The following is a 22,595-nucleotide window of genomic DNA, read 5'->3' as shown; positions in this document are numbered from 1 at the left end:
CTCTTCAAAGAAGCTGGCTGTTAGTGGTTATAGGGAACAAAATGTTCCTTTTGTATAGACTGATTGCTACCTGTTTCTGGCTTTTAATCCTTTAAAAGAACTTGTTTAACGGGGCGCCTGGGTGGCTCAGTTAGGCACTGACTTCATCTGACTTCAGCTCAGGTCACGATCTCACAGTTTGTGAGCCGAAGCCCCACATCTGGCTCTCTGCTGTCAGCACAGAGCCCACTTCAGATCCTGTCTCCTTCTCTCTTTGTCCCTCCACTGCTCGCTCGCTCGCTCGCTCTCTCAAAACAAAACAAAAAGGATAAAAGCAAAAAAACTTGTTTAAGAGTGTTCCTGCCACAAGCCCAAGTCAGAGTCAGGAGATGGTGACCGGGCCTTTCTGGGGCGCGCTCCCAAAAGATTCCAAGTGCAGTCACACAAACTAAAGACTTTGGAAGCCTAGACCAATTATTGAATGTTCGGCACTTTATTAAATTAAATAAGCTCCAAAATTACATACAAATCAAAAGGAGTAAAACCAATAAATAGTTATTCGGCAAAATCTCTCTCCATAGCAGCCAGCAGTGCTGAGCCCAGGCCTGAGGTCCTGCTGTGGCAAGAGGGCTGGACCGCCATGCTCACTCCCTGGGGACAGCGCCCCAGGGACACGCCCACCCCTCCACATCAGTTCTCATTCGTTTCCGTCCCATTCATTACTCATTTTACATACATGAAACACACCGCAAAGTACATACTAATAAGCCAAGAGCTTTATTGATGCAGCAGGCACTTTACAATGAACCCAAGAGAGCCCGTCTTCTCTGGGAAGACGGGATGTCTGTACAAACCCTTGAAGTTTTTACTACTTCAAAAAAACAAGCTCTCCCTTTTACCACAGCCCTTGGATCTGTACCTGCCCAAGTCGTCCCTCCCCCATTTTAAAGAGGCAGAGCACACAGGTACACCTGACCAACGCTGGCCAGCCACTCCAGGAGACAGTTACAATGTCAGTTCTGTGTTACTTGTGGACAAAGGCATAGACTATCAGATCCTGCAAAGGATTTAGGAAACAGACGATTTCTCCCTCCACCTTGAAAATAAAATACACTTCAGCTGATGCATGTCCTGAAATAGTTTAGCTGGGAGTTCCTAGGAAGATGGTCCATTGTCAATCCCTTCTTCATCAGCCTGTGCATCCAAAATTCTTCTCAAGGTAACATGAGTCCTTTTTTTTTTTTTTTTTTAAACAGTCTTTCTTGCTGTAAGAACTCTTATAATGGAGCCTAGTCCTCCTACTGCTAATGCCTGTGGGGGCAGGAAAAGGAAAGGAGTGAAATGAGACATGGCTGGCCACGTGGGAGCCTGGCTTGCCAGGGAAGAAGGGACCAAGCACATTCCCAGACCTAGGTCCCACCGCGTCACAGACCCTCTCGAAAAAGGGTTCCTGCAACAGCACAGTTAAGGAGGTGACGAGAGAGCCCCCATTCTAGGCGTGGAGCCCTGTCCTGGAGCCAGGGGTCCCGAAGAGCTGCTAGCTCGAGACAGCAGAGCTGGGCTTGAGAACACTGTTACCAAGCACATACACAGCACAGCCCCCCAAGTTTCCCTTTTTGACAAGCTGTTTCCGGCCTGCCGGTACTGCCCTAGACACTTAAATAGACACGAGCTCATTATAGCTGCCTCCCTGAGGCCTCCTTAGAAATGCCAGCAGGGCTCGGCACCAAGTTGCCTTAAAGGGACCAAAGGGCCTGGCCTCCCCACCACACAGAGGGCTTGCTCAGCTCCCGAGTACCAGAGCTACCCCCACCAAGCCCAGGAGTTCACCTCCCGACGGAGCAGGCACAGCACACCCCACAGCAGGACCAAAGGCCACCACCGCGGCACAGCACCAAGGCTGCCCAAGTGGCTGACCCCTCAAAACCTTTATGGAGAGTTTTAGATACCGTGTTGGGAATAGCCTGGTCTCCTATACTGATAAGCGAGCTTCCTGTAGTTCTACAGGGCAGGGGGACATTGGTGCATAGGCAGGACACGGGCTAGATGAAACGGCTTGCTCTTCTAACGACCTGAACAAAGGACAGGCACAGCTTTTTATGCTTCAGGTGGATGAAGGCCCCATTAAGTAAACATTCAGGTTTCTGCCACTGCCTTCTCTGGCCTAGTGAAGCTGCAGCACAGCAGGAAGCCCCTAGAGTTAGCGAGGGGCTCAGCCTGCATCCTTAAGAGCCCCCCAACCGCCACCTCCACCAATGCAAAGCAGCTGCCTCCACTAAAGTCTTATGAAGCCCCAGCTTCAAGCCTGCCTCCCTCCCACCTGGGACTCCCTGTCCCTCTTCCCATGCCAAGTCACCTGTCCCCACGACATGCCCGGCATAAATCAGCAGCTAAAGTAATTGCAATTACCAGAGACCGTGAACCCCTACCAAGTGCTTCCACGGGAGAAGTGATCAGATGTCCCAGGTTGCTTTAGGCGTGGCCCCTTATTATTATGACAATCAGACTGTCCTATGTTATTGTGGGAGCTCTAGCCCGCGGATCTGAACCCTAGAACTGGGGCGAGTCCGTGAGCTGCCCGCATGAGCAGTGTGTTCACCTACCTTTTCATGCCATTGGAGTAACACCGCACTGCTGTTTTCTGTGGGCTTCTCAAACCCTTTATAAATGTACTTCATTAGCAAGTCAATGCCATTTCTGTCCAGTGACTGCACAGCCTGCTCAATTTCACTGCTCTTAAAATTTGTAAGCACTTTCAGCACCACGCCCTGGGCTCGTTCCTATAAAGGAAAGAGAAAGGGAGTGACACCCAGAGCCACAGCCCAGGCACATCCATGTCCTCCAAGACCGGCACAGAAATACCAAACCAAGTGGTCAGAACTCTTAGAAACACTGCCCAATTTCTAATTTGTCTGGGATGGTTAAAAACTAAGTGGGCTGAAATACCTTTATTGATTTAAATTTCAAGTATCCCTTATTCATGCTAATAAGTTATCCCACTTATCTTGGGGGAGTAAGTGGTTTGTCAGAGAGAAGCATACCTGCAAAGCCTCAGATTTCACAAGATCCTAACTGTGGAGATCTACTTTCTGAACAGGTGTACTAGGCTGCAGTTTCCCTCTGCATTCACCCCAGTAACACAGAAGCCACTTCCCTCTGCCTGAGAGGTGCAGCCATTGATTACATCAAGATGCTGTGACAAGACAGCAAAACCCCAGCTTGAGAGAGACCCCTTTCCCTGGACCAAATTTTAGACAGCTTCTAAACAGCTGTGATGCAGTAAACACAAATGTATCTTCTCACCTTGTTTTTAAAAGGCAGGAAATTTTAAAAGCACTGAAAATACTTATGCAAATAAAGCCTATTCGATAACCTTTAAAGCAGAAACTGCTAAGTCCCACGTGGCATGCTAATTTATAGTTTTGCTAAGCAGCAAGGGCTGGGCCGACTTCTCACCCCATGAGGCTCTGGGGAGAAGTGAATGTTTCTTTGGGGAGCTTTTACTATAAACACCGACAGCTTTGATGTCAGGAGTGCCAGCCAGGAGGCTTCCATGGAAGCACTGGCCAGTGCCAACCCACTCCCTTAGTAGAAACTCACTGATGCTAACACTAAATAGATGCTGTCTGAAGCCCCGTGGAAGTCACGCTCAGCTGGGGACACGGACAACCACAACCCTGGTCCCAACACCACCCGGCAAAGCTGCAGCAGAGCCCCCTTTACCTTCACGGCCTGATTCTTGGTGTTGACGGGAGAGTTCCGCAAGGCTGCATGGAATGCCCGAAGCATGTCCCCTGTGCATCACCACCAGTTAAGGATGGCTAGGCTCAAGCATGTTCACACTTTTATTAATGAACTCATTTCAAAAACAGCTCAAGGGAGGAGTCAAGAGATACTCCCACCGCAGCTTCCAGGTGGCCACAGCCCGTTCAGAGAGTAGCCTGTGGCTTTCCTGAGCCACAGAGAGGAGAGGACACCTCTGCCAACAGTGCAAGCCCCTCCTTCCGCCGCCCCCTAAAACACATTTGGACACTCCTTCCCTCCCTGGAAACAAGTGCCCTCTTGGGGTGACCTGCAGCAAAACCTGACGGAGCTTGCTTACAACTGCTTGGTCCTGGGCACCACGTCTGCCCCATTGGGTCCTGACAACAGTGCGCGGCTACCATTCTCATCTTCTCATTCTCAAAGGAGAAGAATGAAGGCACAAACGGAGATCTCCTCTTAATCCAATGTTTTCTCAGTTAAACTGCTAAAGAAATTAAGATGTGCTAAAATTTCTATCTTCTTTTTTTTTTTTAATTTTTTTTTTAACGTTTTTTATTTATTTTTGAGACAGAGAGAGAGCATGAACAGGGGAGGGGCAGAGAGAGAGGGAGACACAGAATCGGAAGCAGGCTCCAGGCTCTGAGCCATCAGCCCAGAGCCCGACGCGGGGCTCGAACTCACGGACCGTGGGATCATGACCTGAGCTGAAGTCGGACGCTCAACCGACTGAGCCACCCAGGCGCCCCTAAAATTTCTATCTTCTAAGACCTACTTAGGTCTGTGAGGTCCCAGCTGCTACTAGGAGGGAGATTTATTAATCTAAAAGCTTTTCCCCCAAATATGAGTTGATCCTCTCCCCTCCCCGCAACCTTAGTTGCAATCCTGACACCTTCTTTGCTGAGTTCCAAATATACCACACTCAAAAGAAAATGACAATCTGGGTTAGGTCCCCAAAGGTGACACCTATTTTAAACTGAATTACATCAGCCAACTTTCATTTCCTCATCTGAAACACTGGCTTCAGCCAAAAAGCTTCAAAAATAGAACAAGGAATGGCTTCTACCCAATCAGGTCTCTACTCCTGTTCATGCAGTGATACCTACATGTGAACAGACAGAGACTCCGGAGCAACGCCTAGTCCCATCTTCCCTAGTGTGGGCTCCATCTTGACGGAGCTGGGCCCACACCACTCAGGAGCCACTCTGGCTGAGCTCCCCGGGCCCCTGCTGGGCCCTGATCCACCTTCCACAATGGACAGACGGCCCACCCCCTATATCTGTTGGCTTTGGACTTCCTTTCCCTCAGCCAAGCGAGGGCCAGTCTGGTACCAGCCACTGATAACTTCTACCTTAGAAAACAGTTCTGATTTGGCGTCCCAGAACAATGAGCAGAGTCTCAGAAGCTTAAAGAAATGTAGGCTGACTCTCTTTGCTAACCAGCATGGCTGGCAAACAAAATCACTCAGGAGATGGATGGGGAAGGGCAGGGTAACTAGTCCCCAGGGACAAAAAGAGTCACCCTTTAGTTACCTCTGTAGTGCCAACCTACCAAGCATTCGCTATAGATGTTGATGGGTGGAGGGCCTTTAGCAGCTTGGGGAGTTCTGGGGAGGAGGGAGGGCACGGTATTTATCCAGCTGGCCTCAGTGCTCAGCTTAGAGAACAGGCTGGGGAATGCGCCCCCTTGTCTCCTCTAGATCAGGGCTCCTCAACCACAGCATTAACATTCTAGACCACATGATTGATGTGAGGTCTGCCCTGTGCATCACACAATATTTAGCAGCATCCCTGGCTGCTACCCACTAGATCCCAGCAGGATTTCCAAGTTGTGATAATCAAAGTGTCTCCAAACAATGCCAAATTTCTTCAGGGGGAAGAAAGAGTGCAAAACTGCTCAAAACCATTGCTTTGGACCTGTTCCTGAGGACCAGAAAGTTCTTCAGTGAGGAAGAAAAGGAAGGAATACTTTAAAATCCTTATCCTGTACCAGGTGCTTTCACATGTCCTCTCATTACTGCTATCAACCCTCTGTGACAAGAATCATTATTCTCACTTGGAAGGCAATGGATTTGAAGCTCAGAAAAGGGAAATGACCTGCCCAAGGTCACAAAGTTAAGCTGTCCAGCCGGCCTTCAAACCCAAGGATGCCCAACTCCAAAGCCAAGCTCTTTCTCTAATCCCCTGCTGTCACTCTACCCACAGACCCAAGCTGCATGTCTAGGGCACTCGCTGTGTGCCCAGTACTGTGAAGTTTTTTGCAATGTTGTTCCGTGATGCTCCCGTGGAACCTGTAAGGCCAGCATGGTTCCCCTCCTTTTCACAGAAGAGGATGCTGAGGTTCAGAGAAGGTGTGAGGTCACATAGCTATAGCATGACAGAGTGAGGTTTGCATTGATACACAGCCCATGTTCTTTCTATTTCATCTGCCTGATTCCCTACCATGACTCAATTCCCTATGCAGCAGTAGGACAGGCCTCCTCCTCCTCCTCCCTACATTTCCCCACTCCAATCAACCAACCTCTACCCCTTCCTCTGGACTTTGTTCTAAGACTCTTCTATTAGAAGCCTGTTCTATAGTTTAAACTCAGTAATATCACTATAAGTCCAATATCTGGCACATGATAGGGACTCAGTAAATACTAGTTCTCCTTCCTCCTCCTTCCCTGGGCCCCACATTTGCCAGGATTTCAGTTCTCATTGCTAACCTCCCTTTCCCCAATCCCAAGAGGTATACTGTCCATGGTAACAAGGTTTCTGACACAGCCACTAGTGGAGAAACTGCACCCACTGGATGTGCTAAACCTAGGCCTCCAAGCAGCCTCAAGAAACCTATCATTAGGGGCATAGCAAGAGAGGGCTTTCAACAAGTCCCTGCAGCATCAGGACCAACACCTCAGATAACCAGACCTTGTTCTCCCCATCTGTACATAGTTCTCGGCCACACGCCTGACCCTGGAGTCTTTTTGGCATTGCCTGCCCATGAGCCAGGTTCTGCATCAGAACGCAGAATCAATCTTCCCTCATGAGGGGTCCTTCTCATGACCCTGATTCACCAATGGGGTAAACAGGGTGATCCTGATGGGGCAGGAAATACAAGTTTGAATCCCCACCTTTGAAAACACATTCCTGTTCAAACAAAGAAAGTCTGAAGGTTTTTGTTTCAAAGGCACTTTGGAGGAACACTGCAGGACTCCTCCCTAAGGTAGTCCACGGGCCTGACTTCCCAAGCTGAGTCAACTGATTAAACACTCAGAATCTGATTTATATACAGCATGAGCCTCCAACCCTGCCCTGGCAAGTGTGGGGGAGGGGCAGGCACTTCCTGTAACACCATTTGAATAAAGAAAAATCCTTCCTGTGAGAATAAGTCAGTTTCCTGTGCTCAAACTGCTAAGGGACCCAGCGGGCTGTGACAACCACCTCTATTTTTAATCTTGTTTTCTAAATGCTTGCTCTCTGTGGTCACAGGAATAGTCATTTCCAGTCATGAGGCTCTACTTTTACATTTCACTTCATACTGTCTGGTTTTTCTTCGCTCTAAACTACTAGTTTTTCCCACTGCTTCCTGCACAAGAAGGCTATTGCGGGTAGGAAGCCAAAACTCACTTGTTGAACGTGGCTGAGACCATCAAGGTCCACAGCTCAAGGTGTTCATAGGAAACTGAGGACAGGTGCAAAACAGTGGCATTAACCTGGAGGGTCAGATTGATTCTGGGGTCGGAGGTGCACAATCTCTGACCTCAGGGCTGGGCTAGGGCTGCAGCCTTCGCTCCCCCTTGGGTCCCTTCTTCCCCACAGCCATCCACCCACCTATTTTCCTGTGGTGCTGCAATCCGGCCCAAGAGGACAGTGCCCAGGAGCCACCCAGGCTGCTCAATTACTCAGCGGGGGCTCACCTCTGCCCCTCCCTCCCATCAAGCTCGAGAATGGCCCCATTTCCTGCAAGGGAGGGACGGAGTGATAGGGAGCCCAAGCCACGGTCAGTCAGAGGGGATGAGGACACCGGGGGAGACGAGGGCAGGCCTCGCGGAGGAGTGCGGGGCCGGCCTGCGGGCGGCAGGCGAGTCGGGCGTGCCTCGGAGCCTGGCGAGCCGGCGGGTCCACCAGGGTCTAGGGGCCTCGTGGAGCCACACTGCTGGGGGAACCTCCGAGGGCCGGAGCCCGGGTCGGAGGGAAGGCGGTGGGGGATACCGGGCTGAGGGAACCCGGTTCGAGGGGAGCCGGATCGGAAGGGACTTGGGAGACGGACCTCAGGGGCCCCGGGGTGAGACGAGTAGGGAGGCCCGCCTGAGGGGAGCGCGGCCCGCCGCGCCGGTTAAGGATATTGCCGCAGAAGGCCGTCCACCTCGCTAGGGTCCGGGCCTGGCTCGGCCGCCGCCGCCGCCGCCTCCTCCTGCTCGTCCACGAATTTGTTCTCGTCAAACTCGTCGATGTCCACCCGACGGAAGCGCGAGGACAGCGTGTTCCGGGCCATGGCGGGGAGTCGGCGCCCGCTCAGCCGCCTCCTCTCCGGGTCCGACCTCGGCTCTACTCCGTTCGGCACCGGCTCAGGCTCGGGGGCGGGAAGCGGCCGCCGGGCGCCTCCTCCACCTCCTCCGCGCGCAGACGCCGCTGTCCGCCCACTTCCGGGCCACGCCGGAACCGGAAGTGCCGGTGGGCGGGAGGGGCGGAGCCCTGTAGGAGACTGGCTGGAAGCGCTGGAGAATCCACCTTATAGTCGTTCCCACGGCCTTCAGCGGGACTTTCATCTTCGGGGAGCCCCAGTCTTGCTGTCTGAGTGGGCGCCCTGTCCCCACACAGGTCCCAACATCGTGGACGCTATAACTGCGCTCCTTCTTCGGCTTCTCCTGAATCCGAAGAGCCCCTGGCCTTGGAAGGGGCCTGCGCGGCATAGCCGCGGACGCGGGGGGGAGGGGGGGTGCGGCACGGGGCCCTGAGGATAAGGCTCCTGGCTGTCGGGTGCTGGGCAGGCTTCTTTGAGAAAAAAACCTTCGAGCTGAGGGATGAGTAGTAGTTCTACCTCTGGAAGTGACGGAATGGGGGGGCAGGCGGGGAGGGGGATCCTAATTCTACAATCTTAGGAGCCTTGAACGCCACCACTTTGCTCGGAGGAAGTCGCCTCTGCTTTGTACATAGTGATTCTATTGTTAATTGGGAGACTATACAGACGTTTAAAGTGTATCCAGAAGACAGACAAGACAATGAAAATATTTGGACTAGGCAACCTCCGGTGTAGCAGTCACATTGACCTGGTGGGTGGGAGGTGAGGGACATGACCCTGTGGTCCCCATGCTGACAGGAAGGGCGAGGTCCTGGGGACTGAGAAGCCGGTCCTGGCTGGAAAGGCATATTCTGATGGAAAGCTGAATCCCCAGAGTAGGAGATGGGGAAAGATGGGGCTGGGGGGACGTAGTGCAGAGTCAAGAATGACTTTGTGGTGCCAAGATTGAGTGGGCTGTTGGCTGAGGGATTCTGTTAATAGGCCTTAACCTTAGATTAAATTGGGTCTTTGTTTTCATAGAGTAGTACTTTTTTGTTGTTAAGATTTTAAGTAATCTCTTATGTGGGAAACAGGCAAAAGGAAATGTAGATAAAATGAAATTTCCTTATAACTTGCAGCCCATTAACAAATACTTGAGGCAGGCAAAGTACTACATTCTCCCAGAAACCCAATTAATACTTTGCTGGAAGGTAAAACAACCTTAGCTTGACCACAGGTAGGTCTCCAGGATCCTGTGAGGCTCTTAGCATATGAAAATCCTTTCCAAAACTTCCCCTCGCCTTTACCTCCCCCAGCTCCCAAGTGTGTAATCAGTCACTCCTCGCAATCCCAGTGCAACGCTGCCTGCAGGTCCTGTCCCTGTGCTTTAATACAACCACCTTTTTGCACTGAAGACATCTCAAGAATTCTTTCTTGGCTGTGGGCTCCAAAACCCAATACTTCAAACCACATTAATCTCTATACCCAGCGTGGGGCTGAAACTTAGAACCTGGAGATCAAGAGTTGCATGCTCTACTGACAGAGCCAGCCAGGCACCCCTAATTGTACTGTTTTTGATAAAGGTCAATAGTTCAAGAAGTATGACTCGTTTTTATTGTTTCAAATGCTTTTCATTGAACTGTGTCTATAGATAAAAAAAAAATATTGCCAGACTATGATACTTCTTTTTTTTTTTTTTTAATTTTTTTTTAACGTTTATTTATTTTTGAGACAGAGAGAGACTGAGCATGAACGGGGGAGGGTCAGAGAGAGGGAGACACAGAATGTGAAACAGGCTCCAGGCTCTGAGCTGTCAGCACAGAGCCCGACGCGGGGCTCAAACTCACGGACCGCGAGATCATGACCTGAGCCGAAGTTGGCCGCCCAACCGACTGAGCCACCCAGGCGCCCCACTATGATACTTCTTAATCTCAGGTGCTAAAGGTCCAGACTCTTACACTGGGAAATAAGTGCTGAATAAAAGTCTCAGAGGTCCTGGAAACAGGCAAAGCCCTCCTGCCTTTCAGCTCCATACCTTGAAAGGAATATTTGTGACCCAGGCAGGCCACATGACAGCAGAAATTCATATCCCCAGAACAGCCTGGGGAGAAGGAACTTTAAGCCAGAAATGCCCATTTTAGGGGTGCCTGGGTGGCTCAGTCGGTCAAGCATCTGGCTCTTGATTTGGGCTCAAGCCATGATCTCACAAACTGTAAGATCAGATCAAGCCCCAAGTCAGGCTCTATGCTGACAGCTGGAACCTGCTTTGGATTCCTTTCCTCTCTCTCTGCCTCTCCCCACCTTGCACTCTCTCTCTCTCTCAAAAATAAATAAACCTTTTCTTAAATGCCTAATTTATATGTAAGGAAATAGCCCCCAAATAAACTGGTGACTGAAATAATGGCCCTGCTTATGACTGGATCTCCCAGGCAGGGAGTCAGAATTTAATAAATCTATATATACTATCCTGGTGCACCTGGGTGGTTCAGTTGGTTGAGCCGCTGACCTTCAGCTCAGGCCATGTTCTCTCAGTTTGTGGGTTTGATCCCCGCATGGAGCTCTGTGCTGACAGCTCAAATCCTGGAGCCTGCTTCATATTCTGTGTCTCCCTCCCTCTGCTGCTTCCTTGCTTGCGCTCTGTCTCTCTTGCTTTCAAAAAATGAATAAACATTAAAAAAAAATTTTTTAATCTATACTATGTCAGGGATGACTGTGCTGAGGGTATAAAACCATGCAGGGCCTCACAGTACCTTAGGTAAAGTGGTCAGGAGAGATTTCTCTGAGGAGGTGACACATCAGGGACCTGAAGGAAGTGAAGGAGGAAGCCAAGCAAAGGCCCAGAGACAGGGCAGGTGTGGCATATTCCGGAAACGGGTCATACTGGGGCACAAGAGTGAGAAGAGATGGAAGCAGGAGAGGTTTTGTAGGCTGAGGGAAGGACGTGGTCAAACTCATGGGACAACACTGGAGATTCTGGGCAGTGACGTGATCTGACTTTAAGCTTGAAAAGTGTCCCTCTAACAGCTGTATTGAGAATATATGGGAATAAGAGCTAGAGAAGTGATTTAAAAGGTGACACCAATGGTCCAGGTGACAGGCAATGGTTAGCTCGGGCCAGACAGGTGCCAATAAGAGTCGTGGGAAGATGTTAGGTTATTGTGAAAGCAGAGGCTGCAGAATCTGCTGGTGTTTGGATGTGGCATGAAAGGAAACAAGGAGGGGCGCCTAGGTGGCTCAGTCGGTTAAGCATCCGACTTCGGCTCAGGTCATGATCTCGCGGTCCGTGAGTTCGAGCCCCGCGTCGGGCTCTGTGCTGACCGCTCGGAGCCTGGAGCCTGTTTCACATTCTGTGTCTCCCTCTCTCTGACCCTCCCCCGTTCATGCTCTGTCTCTCTCTGCCTCAAAAATAAATAAACGTTAAAAAAATTAAAAAAAAAAAAGGAAACAAGGGAGTAACAGATGACTTCCAAGTTAAGAAAGATGCACATAATCATTTCTAAAAGAACTATAAGCATTTGGAAAATATGACAGCAAAGTCCCCTCGCACCATTCAACTTTCTTTCAAGACTAATCCATGCCAAGATTGCCTTCCATCTGCCCTCTCTTCCTCATACCCATCTACTTGGAAGCCATGGTCTGTGGAATGCTTATTAATTCATTCATCCAACAAGCATCCATGTGCTGGGCCTGAAGACTAGATAAACTAAATCAAGTGTCAGCCAAGGTTCTACCCAGAGGGAACTTACAGGCTGGTTGTGGAGACAGACTTATAACTTTTTTTTTTTTTTTTTTTGAGAGAAAGCGCGTGCGCTAGTACGGGAGGGGCAGAGGGAGAGCGAGGGAGGGAGAGAGAGAGAGAGAGAGAGAGAGAGAGAGAGAGAGAGAGAGAGAGAGAGAATCTCAGTATGGAACCGGAGGCAGGGCTCAATCTCAGGACCCTGAGATCATGGCCTCAGTTGAAATCAAGAGACGGTCGTTTAACTGACTGAGCCATTCTGACACCTGGACCTGTAAACATTTTAATTCAGTATATTTGGGGCTAAAGAAAGGATTGCACAGAAAGCTTGGGACATCAAGCACTTGGCTGGCTCAGTTGGAAGAGCATGACTCTTGATCTCAGGGTCGTGAGTCAAGCCCCACATTGGGTGTAACGATTACTAGAAAATAAATAAATTAATTAATTAATTAAACGATGACGAAGACAACGACTACAACAAAACAAAAACAAAAAGAAAGCTTGGGACACAAAAGGGAGATAATATACTAATTTAGTCAAAAGCTAAGGATCATGGGTAGAACCCAATAAAGGGATGGAAGAAGCCTCCCTGGAACCGGACAGTAACAAAGGGGCAACCTGGCTTTGACTAGTGGTCTAAAAGGTGTTGGTTCATATTTGTACATGGCAATGGAGTGACACTGGAGTGATTCACGTTTGCTGGTTGGGGCAACTGCCTGGTCAGAAAGCCTGAGCACCTTACCTGCTTTGTGAATTCTCCTTTAACTTTCAGGGCCCAACTCAAGTGTTCATTCCACAGGGAATATTAATGTCAATCATACTTTGAACGATTGTTGTGCATTAGATCTTGTGCTAAGAGTTTCTCGTGTTCGTAAGCCTCAAAAAATACCCATTTCACAGGTGAGAAAACTGAGACTCAGAAAGGGGAAGGGATCTGCCAAGAGTCCCAGCGAACAAAAAAAAAAAAAAAAAAAGGCCCTGAATGCTTTCCCCTGCCACGTGCTGCCTCCACTGGAACGTTTATGGAGTTGGGGGTATAGCTGTCTGATTCCGCCTCTCCCTGCCCTCTTCGGATTTTAAATTCCTTCAAGGCAGAAGTTGGGTTCATTCATCTTTGAAAACCCTCATCCCCTCCAACCCCAGGGCACTGGCGCCCAGATCAAGGCAGCACAAATGGAGCGACCTGCAAAGGTCTACTGAATGAATGAATGAACGAGTAAATGACTGAATGGACGAATTCGAGTCCTCACTGTGCCATCTCCGGGAAGCTGCCAGTCACCCTGGGCCTCGGTTTCCCCAACTGCTCTGCTCAGGAGACATGAAGACCTGAGTAATCCCAGGTGCGGGGCTCCTCGGGGCGAAACTGGGCGGGCGGTACCTCGGCGCTCCCCGCGGCGGGGTAGGGATTGGAGTCAGGGGCGGAGCTAGGGCTCCCTCGGGGCGGAGCCATTGGCCGCGCCCGCCGCCACCCGGCAGTAGTTGTGGAGGTCAGCCCCGCCCGCTTCCTCTTTCCTTCGGCCTCTTTCCATCGGCGCGGCGGCAGATTGTGTAGACATGGTGAGGGCGGTGGAATCGGGTGCCATCCCCGCGCTGTGGGGCTCGGGGCCTGGGGTGGGGAGCTCGAGGTGAGCACTGGGGTTCCATCTGTCAGCCGGGCCTGTAAGGCGCCGTGCCGAGTGGCCTAGCGCCGCCACAGCAGGTCTCCCGCCCTCTCCCTTGTTGGCCTGGGCCTGGAGAGGTGAGCCCGCGCTGCCGACGCCTCCGTCTTTCTGTCTGCTGAATGGGAGCAGCGGCCCAGCCTCGTAGCGGACCTGGGCGAGGGCGCGCCTGCGGGGGCCTCAGTTTCCTTGCCCAAGGCACAGACTCGGGGAGGGATGCCGGGCTCGCAGCCCGTCCTCTGGGGGCTGGCTACGGCGCAGGCGGAAGGGAGGATGGCCGCTGGGAAGGGGAGACAACCTTGCTGGGTGTTTGACCCAAACCCTTGATTGCGCACAGGCCAAAATTAAGGCTCGAGACCTTCGCGGCAAGAAGAAGGAGGAGCTGCTTAAACAGCTGGAAGACCTGAAGGTGGAATTGTCCCAGCTGCGCGTCGCCAAAGTGACAGGCGGGGCGGCCTCCAAACTCTCCAAGATGTGAGTGAGGGGCGGCAGGACCACGGTTTTCTCGGTGTGGGGGACACCTGTGCTTTGGAAGCATTTGTACAGTTTTCGAAGCTGGCTAAAGGAAATGTCCGTTTCATGGACCCGTGGGTTGGAATGTCATGCCCTTCCTAACCAGCCTTTCCAGGCTCGCCTTGCTCACACCCAGCTGCCTGGGAGACCCGCTGTGTGGTTTTCTTCTTATCTGCATTTGACCATTTTGTCCTTTTGCCTGGAGTGCCCTTGCTCAGCTTCTCTGGTTGAAGAAAGAACAGGTTGTCCCCGAAGCCCCTTTTTTATTTTTTTAATCTCTTTTTAATGTTTATTTACTTTTGAGAGAGAGCAGGGGAGAGACAGAGAAAGCGGGAGACAGAATCCCAAGCAGGCTCCAGACTCAGAGCTGTCAGCACAGAGCCTGAGGCAGGACTTGAACCCAGCAACTGTGAGATCATGACCTGAGCCAAAGTCAGATTGTTAACGGACTAAGCCACCTAGGGGCCCCCCTGAAGCCCCTTTTTAACGCTGCCTTGAAAAGCCTAACCGGACCCATTTCTCCCACCAGCACTTGGTCCTCCCTGCCCTCCTCCCTCACTTGGTAGATCAGTGCCTTGTGCCCACCTCTCCCTTAAGTTGGAGTTAACTTAGTTACATGAATCAAGAATCAGGACTTGTGAAAGGAACATGGGTTTGGAGTCTGTGGAACTGGGCACAGATTCCACTTTTGCCACATCCTACCCGATGGGTGTGCTGACTCATCACTCAGAGTTGGTTTGTTGTTTTAGTTTGTTTTGCTTTTCTGTAAAATGGGCCCCCAACAACCAACTCGCAGTGCTGGGAGGGGATTGGATGAGTTGGGGAACACGCAAGCAAGTTGCATGCTGAGCCCTCAAGACTGTTTACCAGCTGTCTACTGAGTGGCCCTCCTTCATCCCCCAGCATGCCTGGTGTTCAACATTGACCACAAATCACTTATTCCCAGCTTCTTCCTATGTTCATCCTCTCCCCCCATGGCCTACGTCTTGTTGCTCCCCCCCCCCACAAGTGGCTCTTCCTGTGACTCCTTAAACTTGTTGCCCAGCTTGTGGCATGATTTCCCATAGTCGACTTTGACTTTGGTTAGGTCTTTGTAGCTGTCAGGATATATGGCCTGGGGTGGAAGGTCTTTCCTGATCTCCCTTCTGCTTCTGCTCAATGAATGAATACTTCACAGCTTCTCAGAAGCACTGGGTATGCCAGCCCTTCCCTGTCCCCACTCGAGGGATACCCATCTTCTAGAGTCTTCAGACCTCACCCCCAGAATCACCTGGGCTGGGTTAGGCACCTCGGGTGAATATGGACAAGCTGGTGGGGAATAATACCGCTCTTGTCTTAGGACATCTGGGGTCCTGAATGAAATGCCTGGGGGAGGGGGGGCACTGTATCTCTCCACCATCTTCACTGATGTCTCTGTTTTGTAGCCGGGTTGTTCGTAAATCCATCGCCCGCGTTCTCACCGTCATCAACCAGACTCAGAAAGAGAACCTCAGGAAATTCTACAAGGTGAGTCTGGGCCGGGGGGAGTCGGAGGGATGCTTAGCTGCAGGGGCAAAGTTCCAGCTCTTCCTTGGCCAAAAGGGTGGTAGGAAGAGGCTCTTTTCTGCTGGGGTGCATGGCAGCGGGCTTTCCAGAGCCTTCCCAACCTGTAGCTGGTTTCGCTTCCAAACCAGCATCTTGGCACTAGTCTGCATTTCCTCGGGGCCGCACTGGTCCAGAAATCAGCGTGGTGAGAGTCTGGCTGGAGCCTTGGGTTTTGAATCCAGCCTCACCAGCTGAGTAAGTCTGAGCAAGGTTATCAGGGCTCAAGCTGTGAAGCAGAACCAGTTGGAAATTTCATGTGTGTGTAGACATGCACTTGACTTATTACAGAGAATTGGCTTATGTGATCGTGGGGGCTAGCTGATAAGTCCAAAATCAGCAGGGCTGGCTATCGGGAAGAGAAGGTCATGAGCGGGCCGGAACTCACATGACACAGGTTGAAGCCCCTGTCCTCCGGTGGGATTTCTTGGGGAGATCCTCAGCCCTGCTTTAAAGCCTTTCAGCTGAAAGCCGCCATGTGTTCCTGGGTTAGCTGCCCCCAGGGATAGTAGCATGTGCAGGGGGTGGGGGGGGGGGGGCCAGGCAAGGGTGCCGCCATCCCTGAATGTGTGTACATTGTGTGTGTGTGGGAATGTTTTCTGAGAATTGGGCTTGAAACTTAGATGTTTTTTATTTTTGAGAGAGACCGTGGGGGAGGGGCAGAGAGGGAGACACAGAATCGGAAGCAGGCTCCAGGTTCTGAGCTGTCAGCACAGAGCCCGACGCGGGGCTCAAACTCGTGAACTCTGAGGTCATGTCCCGAGCCGGAGTCGGACACTTAACCGATTAAGTCACCCAGGCGCCCCAGGCTTGAAACTTTGATCAGGCTCCAGAGGGACCATGGCAGAGGTGGTGGGCGGTCTTTCCAGTGAGTTCACCCCCTGCCAGGCACCACTCAGTCCAGGGGTGGTGGGGGGAAGGGTCAAGGTGAGGTCTCTGTCTCTAGGTTAGTGCTGTCGGCACGGTCACAGATGGCCACATGTGGCTGTGGTGGCTGAAGGCCTGGATTTTTAACGTAGGCCTCGCGTGGCCAGCGCCTGTATTGGCCAGCAGAGCTCTGAGGGCTTAGGAAACTTGAAATGGATGAGGCCCTGACCTGTGCTGTGGATAACATGGATATGGGTGGACAGAGACTCATGCTTCCAAATCCCCCGTCTTCGAGCTTACCCTCCTCTGCGCAGCTCGTTTCTGTTTCTGCACTTCTCTGCCCTGAGGCTGTTCCCCCTCTTAGCTCTCACACCACTGCCCTGTGCCTGTACCGCCTCTGGACTATTGGCAGTTCCCAGAAAGCGCCTGAGCTGGCATTCTTCAGGGTTTTTGTGCGCCCCGTTTTCTCCCCCTTGGAACTGGTGTTCGCTCCGATTGCTTGCTTTGTAGGCTATTTCCAGTCATTAGGTGGAAGCTTCCTTTATCTTTTCTCCTCTTCCCCACCGATGGGCCGCTTGTTAGCTGCGCGGTCTTACCCACTGGGTTGGGAGCTCCTTAAGCAGGTCTGATTCTTCACTGAGGTGGTACCCAGCACAGGGCCTCAGTCCCCTACTGGGCTGGTCCTATACCTCCTCACGCTCAGGTCTACACGTTAACCTTCGCATCCCAGTGGCCCCCTTCAGGCACTTCCAGCATCTTCCCCGTGCCCGCTAGCCGCTTAGTTCCAGCCTCGGAGGCTTCGTTAACTGCCGCAGTAGCCCCAAAACCCTGGTGCTCAGATTCCCCGCGCTCTCCCATCACCCAGGGTAAGAAGTATAAGCCCCTGGATCTGCGGCCCAAGAAGACACGTGCCATGCGCCGCCGGCTAAACAAGCACGAGGAAAACCTGAAGACCAAGAAGCAGCAGCGGAAGGAGCGGCTGTACCCACTCCGGAAGTATGCGGTCAAGGCCTGAGCACCGGCATCAATAAAACACAAACAAACTGGCTGGCCTTGCTTCATGTTTGCGGGTGTTTCAGCGAACCGTGCTGGAGAGGTGGGCTGGCGTGCCCTGGTTGTGGTTGCTAGGGGCCTGGGGGCTTTGGCAGGCCTGCCTGCGGCTGTTGGCAGCCCCGGCGTGGGACCGTGACCAATCCTGGTCACAGGGATCTGTTGGGTGCTCTGTTAAGGTTACTTTGGGCCTGTGGCGTGCAGCTGCCCTCACTGTCCTTTCAGGGGCTCGTCCTGCCGGGTCCCATGCACCCTGGGCAGGGAGAGACAGGCTTGAGATCAAAGAGCCATTTGTGGTGATGTTATATCTGAGAGGCTCTGGGTGATTTGATCGTGCATCGAAGTTGGCGTCTTGCCTGATCAGCAGCTCCAGACACTAAGAGTTTCCCATCTGGGGTGAAGGCACAGGCGTGGGCCACATCCAGGACTCCCTGCCGAAAGCACTTCACTGGGCTCTGGGAATGCGAGTCCTGCCTGCCCCCAACCTCCCCTGGCAGGCCTTTTCCTACACCCTTGGGTGCTACATCCGTGGATCTTACTTACCTTCAGAGTCTCAATGCACTTTCCTGTGTTGCAGTCCCAGACTTTGACCTGGAAAATAATAAGCAGAAGGGAGGGAGGCCTCACCCCACAAGTCTGGCGTCCTTGAAACCACTTTGGAGTGAGTCCCAGCCAACCTCTTTACCTCTTGGTCTGGGTTTTGTTGTCTGTGAGGTGTATTTAACATGCCCAGCATAAAAATCTGATGCGAAAATTCAGTGCAGTGCAGTTTTCTTTTCCCTGAAGCTATGGTGTGTCTTAGAAATGTTATTGTCACTAGCAGCTTCTGGGCCAGTTTAGACCTTAGTGCCCAGAAGTGGTGGGCACCTGGGTTCTGTCCTTGTCACCTTCCTGTTTGGGGCAAATAGGATGTGGCCCTTTCTAGACCATGCTGAGGGCTCTGGTAAAGGAGGATGTTGGGTTAGGAGTTCGCGAGGAGGACAGGCCTGGGGCGGGCGGCAGGGGGGGTGGTGGGCTTACCATATGGGAGTAGCCAGCGCTGGCTAGCTGTGACCCATCAGGGGAGAAAGCTATGCTCTTCACCCAGGTGACATGGCCCTTGAGCTGAACAAGCAGGTTTCTGGTGGAAGGCTTCCAGATGTGGATGGTCTTGTCCCAGGAGCCAGAAGCCTGGACAGCAAACAGCTCTAAGCCCATGGGTTTGTAGCCAGCAGAGGGCCAGCCTGGAACCCAGGGCAACCTAGCTCACCAGGAGGCCGGATGCTGAGTAGCACAGGCAGCTGATGTTGCCACTGTGGCCCTCCAGCTCTTGGTGGGAGATCACTGGGGTCCCCGTCCGCAGGTCCCAGATGCAGATAGCAGAGTCCCAGGAGCCAGTGGCCTGCAGACATCTGCTGTGAGCATGAACTAGCAAGCCCATGCCCACCTTTTGTGGTTCTTAGGCTGGCCAGGCTCAGGAAGCAGGCAGTTTGTGAGCCCTGCTGAATTCCCCATCTTATAGATAAGGGGAGTGGCTCAGAAGAGCAGAGTCACCCAGTTAAGGTCTGAAATTCTGACCACTGCTCAGCCCCCAAGCAAGTAAGCAGATGTGGCTCACCAGGCAGTCTGAGCTGGGTGCGAAGTCACTGCTCTGGACAGAGTCTCGGTGCCCTCCTAAGTGGCGCAGCATCTGGCCAGACTGCAGGAGAGAGCCCTGAGCTTTGGAGGGTAGCCCAGAGCCTTGTGGTGCTAGGTTCTAGGCCTCAGATGGGTCAGACCAGGAATGGGTCAGACCGAGGACCCAGACCAAGGAGGGGTCAGACTTCTCCTCCTTTCAGGGCTGCCTGGGTAATGTGATCACACAGGGTCTGGGGAGGTTACCTGGTCCTTGAGGGGAGGAGAGGGCAATCCAGGCTGCATGACCCTCACAGGCAGAGATCTTGAGGCACAGAGGGCTGGTGTGGCTGGGGATGTAGCTGCAGCCAGATGTAAGGGGGTCTTGGATGCCAGGTGTGGGCATGGGCAGTGGGGAAAATGGAACAACCTTTCTGGGGCACTGGGGTGGGGGTTGTCTCCTCCAGGTCCCAGGTCTCGCTCTGGCCGCCCTTCCACATACCTGCACCTCCCAGAGCACCACCCGCTTGTCCCAGCCACCCGATGCCAGCTGCTTTGAGTCAGGGCTAAAGCTGACCGTCTCCACACTCCTCTGGTGACCTGGTGGAACAGGATACGGCAGGGTCTAGAAAGGAACATAGGTTTGGCTACTTGGTCCTAGTCCCACCCAGTGCACTCACCCTTCAGGACATGCAGACACTTGGCTTCTGCTACATCCCACAGGCGGATGGTACAGTCACCAGAGGTCGTGGCAAAAAGGTGGCCATCAGGGGAGAAGCGGCAGAACTTGATGGGGCCTGGGTAAGCAGGCATGGTCAGGGAATGGGGTGCTGCCTTCCACCTTGCAGGCCAACCCCTGCCAATCTCTCTAGCCTTATCGCCTACCTACCCTCCTCCCTCCTAACTCTCTCACCCTCCAGCCATCTAGCAAGTTGAGCTTCCATGACTTGACCTGAAACACCCAACTTTATTTTGCCCATTTGTAAAATCAATGCCAAAAGCAAATGCAGGCACCTTCCAGAAACTTTTTGAGAGCCCAGCCTGGGTTTGTTGCCTCCTTTGAGCTCCCCAGTCCTGGACTTTACCTATTAACAACATTATTCAATCTGCCCTGTAATTACCAGATTTTTTTTTCTTGTTTCAGTAATAATTATAATAGTTCTATCTACTGAGTTCTTACTGGGTGCGAGGCACTTTGCATTATCTCATCCCACAGGGGAGCAACTGTCCCCATTCTAAAGAGAAGGAAATAGAGGCTCAGAGAGATGACATAACAATCACAGTCAAAGTGGTTAAACAGCTGAACACTCTGCTAAGTGAAATAAGTCATGAAAAGGAAGGTACTTAGAGTAAATTCATTGAGCTAGAAAAAATGGTGGTTGTCAGGCTGGAGGAAGGGATGAATGGGGAGTTTAATGGGTATAGATAGAGTTTCCATTTTGCAAGATGAGTTCAGGAGACTAGCTGCACAATGAACATACTTAACACTACTGAACTGAACATTTAAAAATGGTTAAGATGTTAACTATTTTTAAACAATTTATAACAGTAGGAATGGGGACCTGACTCTCAACCAGTAGAGCATGTGACTCTTGATCTTGGTTGTGAGTTTGAGTCCCATGTTGGGTGTAGAGACTACCAATTTTTAATTAAAACTTAAAAAAACAAACAAACAGTAATAGGGTCTGAGTCCAGGTCTGTCAGAGGCCCTGTGTCCTTGCCCTCCTGCCCCAGCCCTGCCTAGGCTGTCTGGCATGAATGCCCAGCTCAGATGTCAGAGTGATAGGCTCTGCAGAATGCCAGACAGACCCGTGGGCCTTGGTCTCCACATCCAGCCTCAGGAGCCCCACCTGCATGGCCACCCAGCCTCCACAGCAGCCGCCCGCTCTGGGTCTCCCAGCCGTACACATAGCCATCCTCAGAGGCTGTGAGCAGCCTCTGGCCGTCGGGAGAGAAGGCTGAGGAGTTGACCTGGAAGGAGAGCACAGAGTAGTCCCATCCTGGGGCAAGAGACACCTGTCTGCTCATGCCTGACCCCAGACTCCTGGGCCAGCCCCAAACACTGCCCCAATGGGCCTGGGGTTGGAGCTTAGACTTCAAGCCTCACCTACAACTAGAGCTCAGAATGCAGGAACCACCCTTGCAGTCAGAGCCAAGAGCTTGGAGCCTTCTCTGGAATCCTGTAAAACCTGGGCCTGAAGCCTGAGAGTCCTCACTGAAGGTAGAGGCTGGAGCCTTCTCTAGAACCAGAGCCTGGCACCCCAGAGCCAAGAGCCCATTCTAGAGCTGAAGCCCAGAACTAGGAGTTCAAAATATAAGCCCTGAATTCATTTTAAAGCCAAAGTCAAAACACTGGTGTCATCCAGGAGTTTGCACCCTCTCTAGAACCAGAGCTTAGAATCTGTAGCCCATTCTGGAGCTGGGTGGGGGCCAGAGAACACTAGACAGAATAAGGAACCACTCTAGACCCAGAGCCAGGACCCTAGAGTCAGCAGAGCCCAACCGGACCTTACCTCCCCGCGGTGCTGGCCGAAGAATTTCACTCTCCCCACGGCCAGCGTTCCTGCGGACCGGCTGTTCATGGGCCCCAGGGCGCTGGTCCAGCCAGCCGGCCCCACTTGAGGTGGAGTGGATGGAGGAAGCTGTGTACAAGGGGTCTCCATGGAAATCGGGGCGGAGCACGCAGCCACTGCAGGGTCTCTGGGAAGCCACGAGGAGAGACAGGTTGGGAGAGACTGTTCTCGGCCCCCGGGGGGTGGGGCCGCGGCAGGCAGGACCATCCGCGGCTCTGAGAAGGTACTTACTTCCCCTCCTGGCCGCTGCCAGCCAGACCTTGTGCAGCCCCGACCTCGGGGCCAGACCACGAGCACGGCGACCGCTAGAGGGCACGCCAGCCCCACACACCGTCACTGCCTCCCGCTGCAGAGCGTGCAAGCTCCCAGACCCCTTTGAGAGGAGCCGCTTTCCCCATGTGCGCAGTGGGGTGGCACATTATAGGTGCCCAGGAAAGCCCGCTCTGGTTCCAAGACCCCTTTCCTCCTGGAGTGCCCAGTACTGAGGCTGAGAAGTTCCCATGAAGGGGGCAGGAAACGATGCTATCTGCCCTCCAGAATGGGGCGAGCCTGAGGTAGTGTGTGTAAGGCACAGGGCATTAGAAAGTGGAGTCCCTGTTAACATTCTGGCAGCACAAAATGTGGCCATCTGAGGATGTGGAGGATGTGGAGGCCATGATAGGAGGCCCCAGGAGGTGTCAAGTTCCTTGTTGGATAGTTGAAGCTGAAACCAGACAGGAACAGGACTTGGTTTCAATGTTCGTTTTGCAGATGAGGAAATAGAAGACTCATAGGTAGAGGGACTTTCCCCGAGGTCACTCA

At 52.3% G+C, this 22,595-nt stretch overlaps 3 protein-coding genes across 4 annotated transcripts; 1 reads left to right on the top strand and 2 right to left on the bottom strand.

The window, feature by feature from the left end:
- Nucleotides 1-733: 733 nt before the first annotated feature.
- ARPC5L (actin related protein 2/3 complex subunit 5 like) lies at nucleotides 734-8,360 on the bottom strand. The gene is made up of 4 exons (XM_019421165.2): nucleotides 8,069-8,360; nucleotides 3,703-3,775; nucleotides 2,583-2,759; nucleotides 734-1,290 (listed from the first exon to the last, which is right to left on the bottom strand). Exons 1-4 carry the CDS (start codon nucleotides 8,215-8,217, stop codon nucleotides 1,228-1,230), a joined length of 462 nt encoding a protein of 153 aa, XP_019276710.1. The 5' UTR covers nucleotides 8,218-8,360; the 3' UTR covers nucleotides 734-1,227.
- A 5,044-nt stretch (nucleotides 8,361-13,404) lies between these two features.
- Nucleotides 13,405-17,626, top strand: RPL35 (ribosomal protein L35). The gene is made up of 4 exons (XM_019421166.2): nucleotides 13,405-13,516; nucleotides 13,955-14,091; nucleotides 15,555-15,636; nucleotides 17,444-17,626. Exons 1-4 carry the CDS (start codon nucleotides 13,514-13,516, stop codon nucleotides 17,591-17,593), a joined length of 372 nt encoding a protein of 123 aa, XP_019276711.1. The 5' UTR covers nucleotides 13,405-13,513; the 3' UTR covers nucleotides 17,594-17,626.
- On the bottom strand, nucleotides 16,318-21,958 carry WDR38 (WD repeat domain 38). Of its 2 annotated transcripts, XM_019420653.2 has the most exons (9): nucleotides 21,735-21,958; nucleotides 21,072-21,192; nucleotides 19,902-20,018; nucleotides 19,724-19,821; nucleotides 19,226-19,306; nucleotides 18,878-19,009; nucleotides 18,649-18,798; nucleotides 18,172-18,219; nucleotides 16,318-18,059 (listed from the first exon to the last, which is right to left on the bottom strand). In XM_019420653.2, exons 1-9 carry the CDS (start codon nucleotides 21,882-21,884, stop codon nucleotides 17,931-17,933), a joined length of 1,026 nt encoding a protein of 341 aa, XP_019276198.2. In that variant the 5' UTR covers nucleotides 21,885-21,958; the 3' UTR covers nucleotides 16,318-17,930. The 2 variants fall into 2 exon arrangements, with proteins under 2 accessions (XP_019276198.2, XP_053764253.1); XM_053908278.1 differs by having other exon boundaries at nucleotides 16,318-18,219.
- Nucleotides 21,959-22,595: the final 637 nt, after the last annotated feature.

This window comes from Panthera pardus, unplaced genomic scaffold (genome assembly GCF_024362965.1).
Source record: "Panthera pardus isolate Hobbes unplaced genomic scaffold, ASM2436296v1 HiC_scaffold_20, whole genome shotgun sequence".
In the NCBI taxonomy this organism is placed as follows: Eukaryota; Metazoa; Chordata; class Mammalia; order Carnivora; family Felidae; genus Panthera; species Panthera pardus.
The sequence above is the reverse complement of the archived record's forward strand: the minus strand, read 5'-3'. Positions and strand labels throughout refer to the sequence as shown.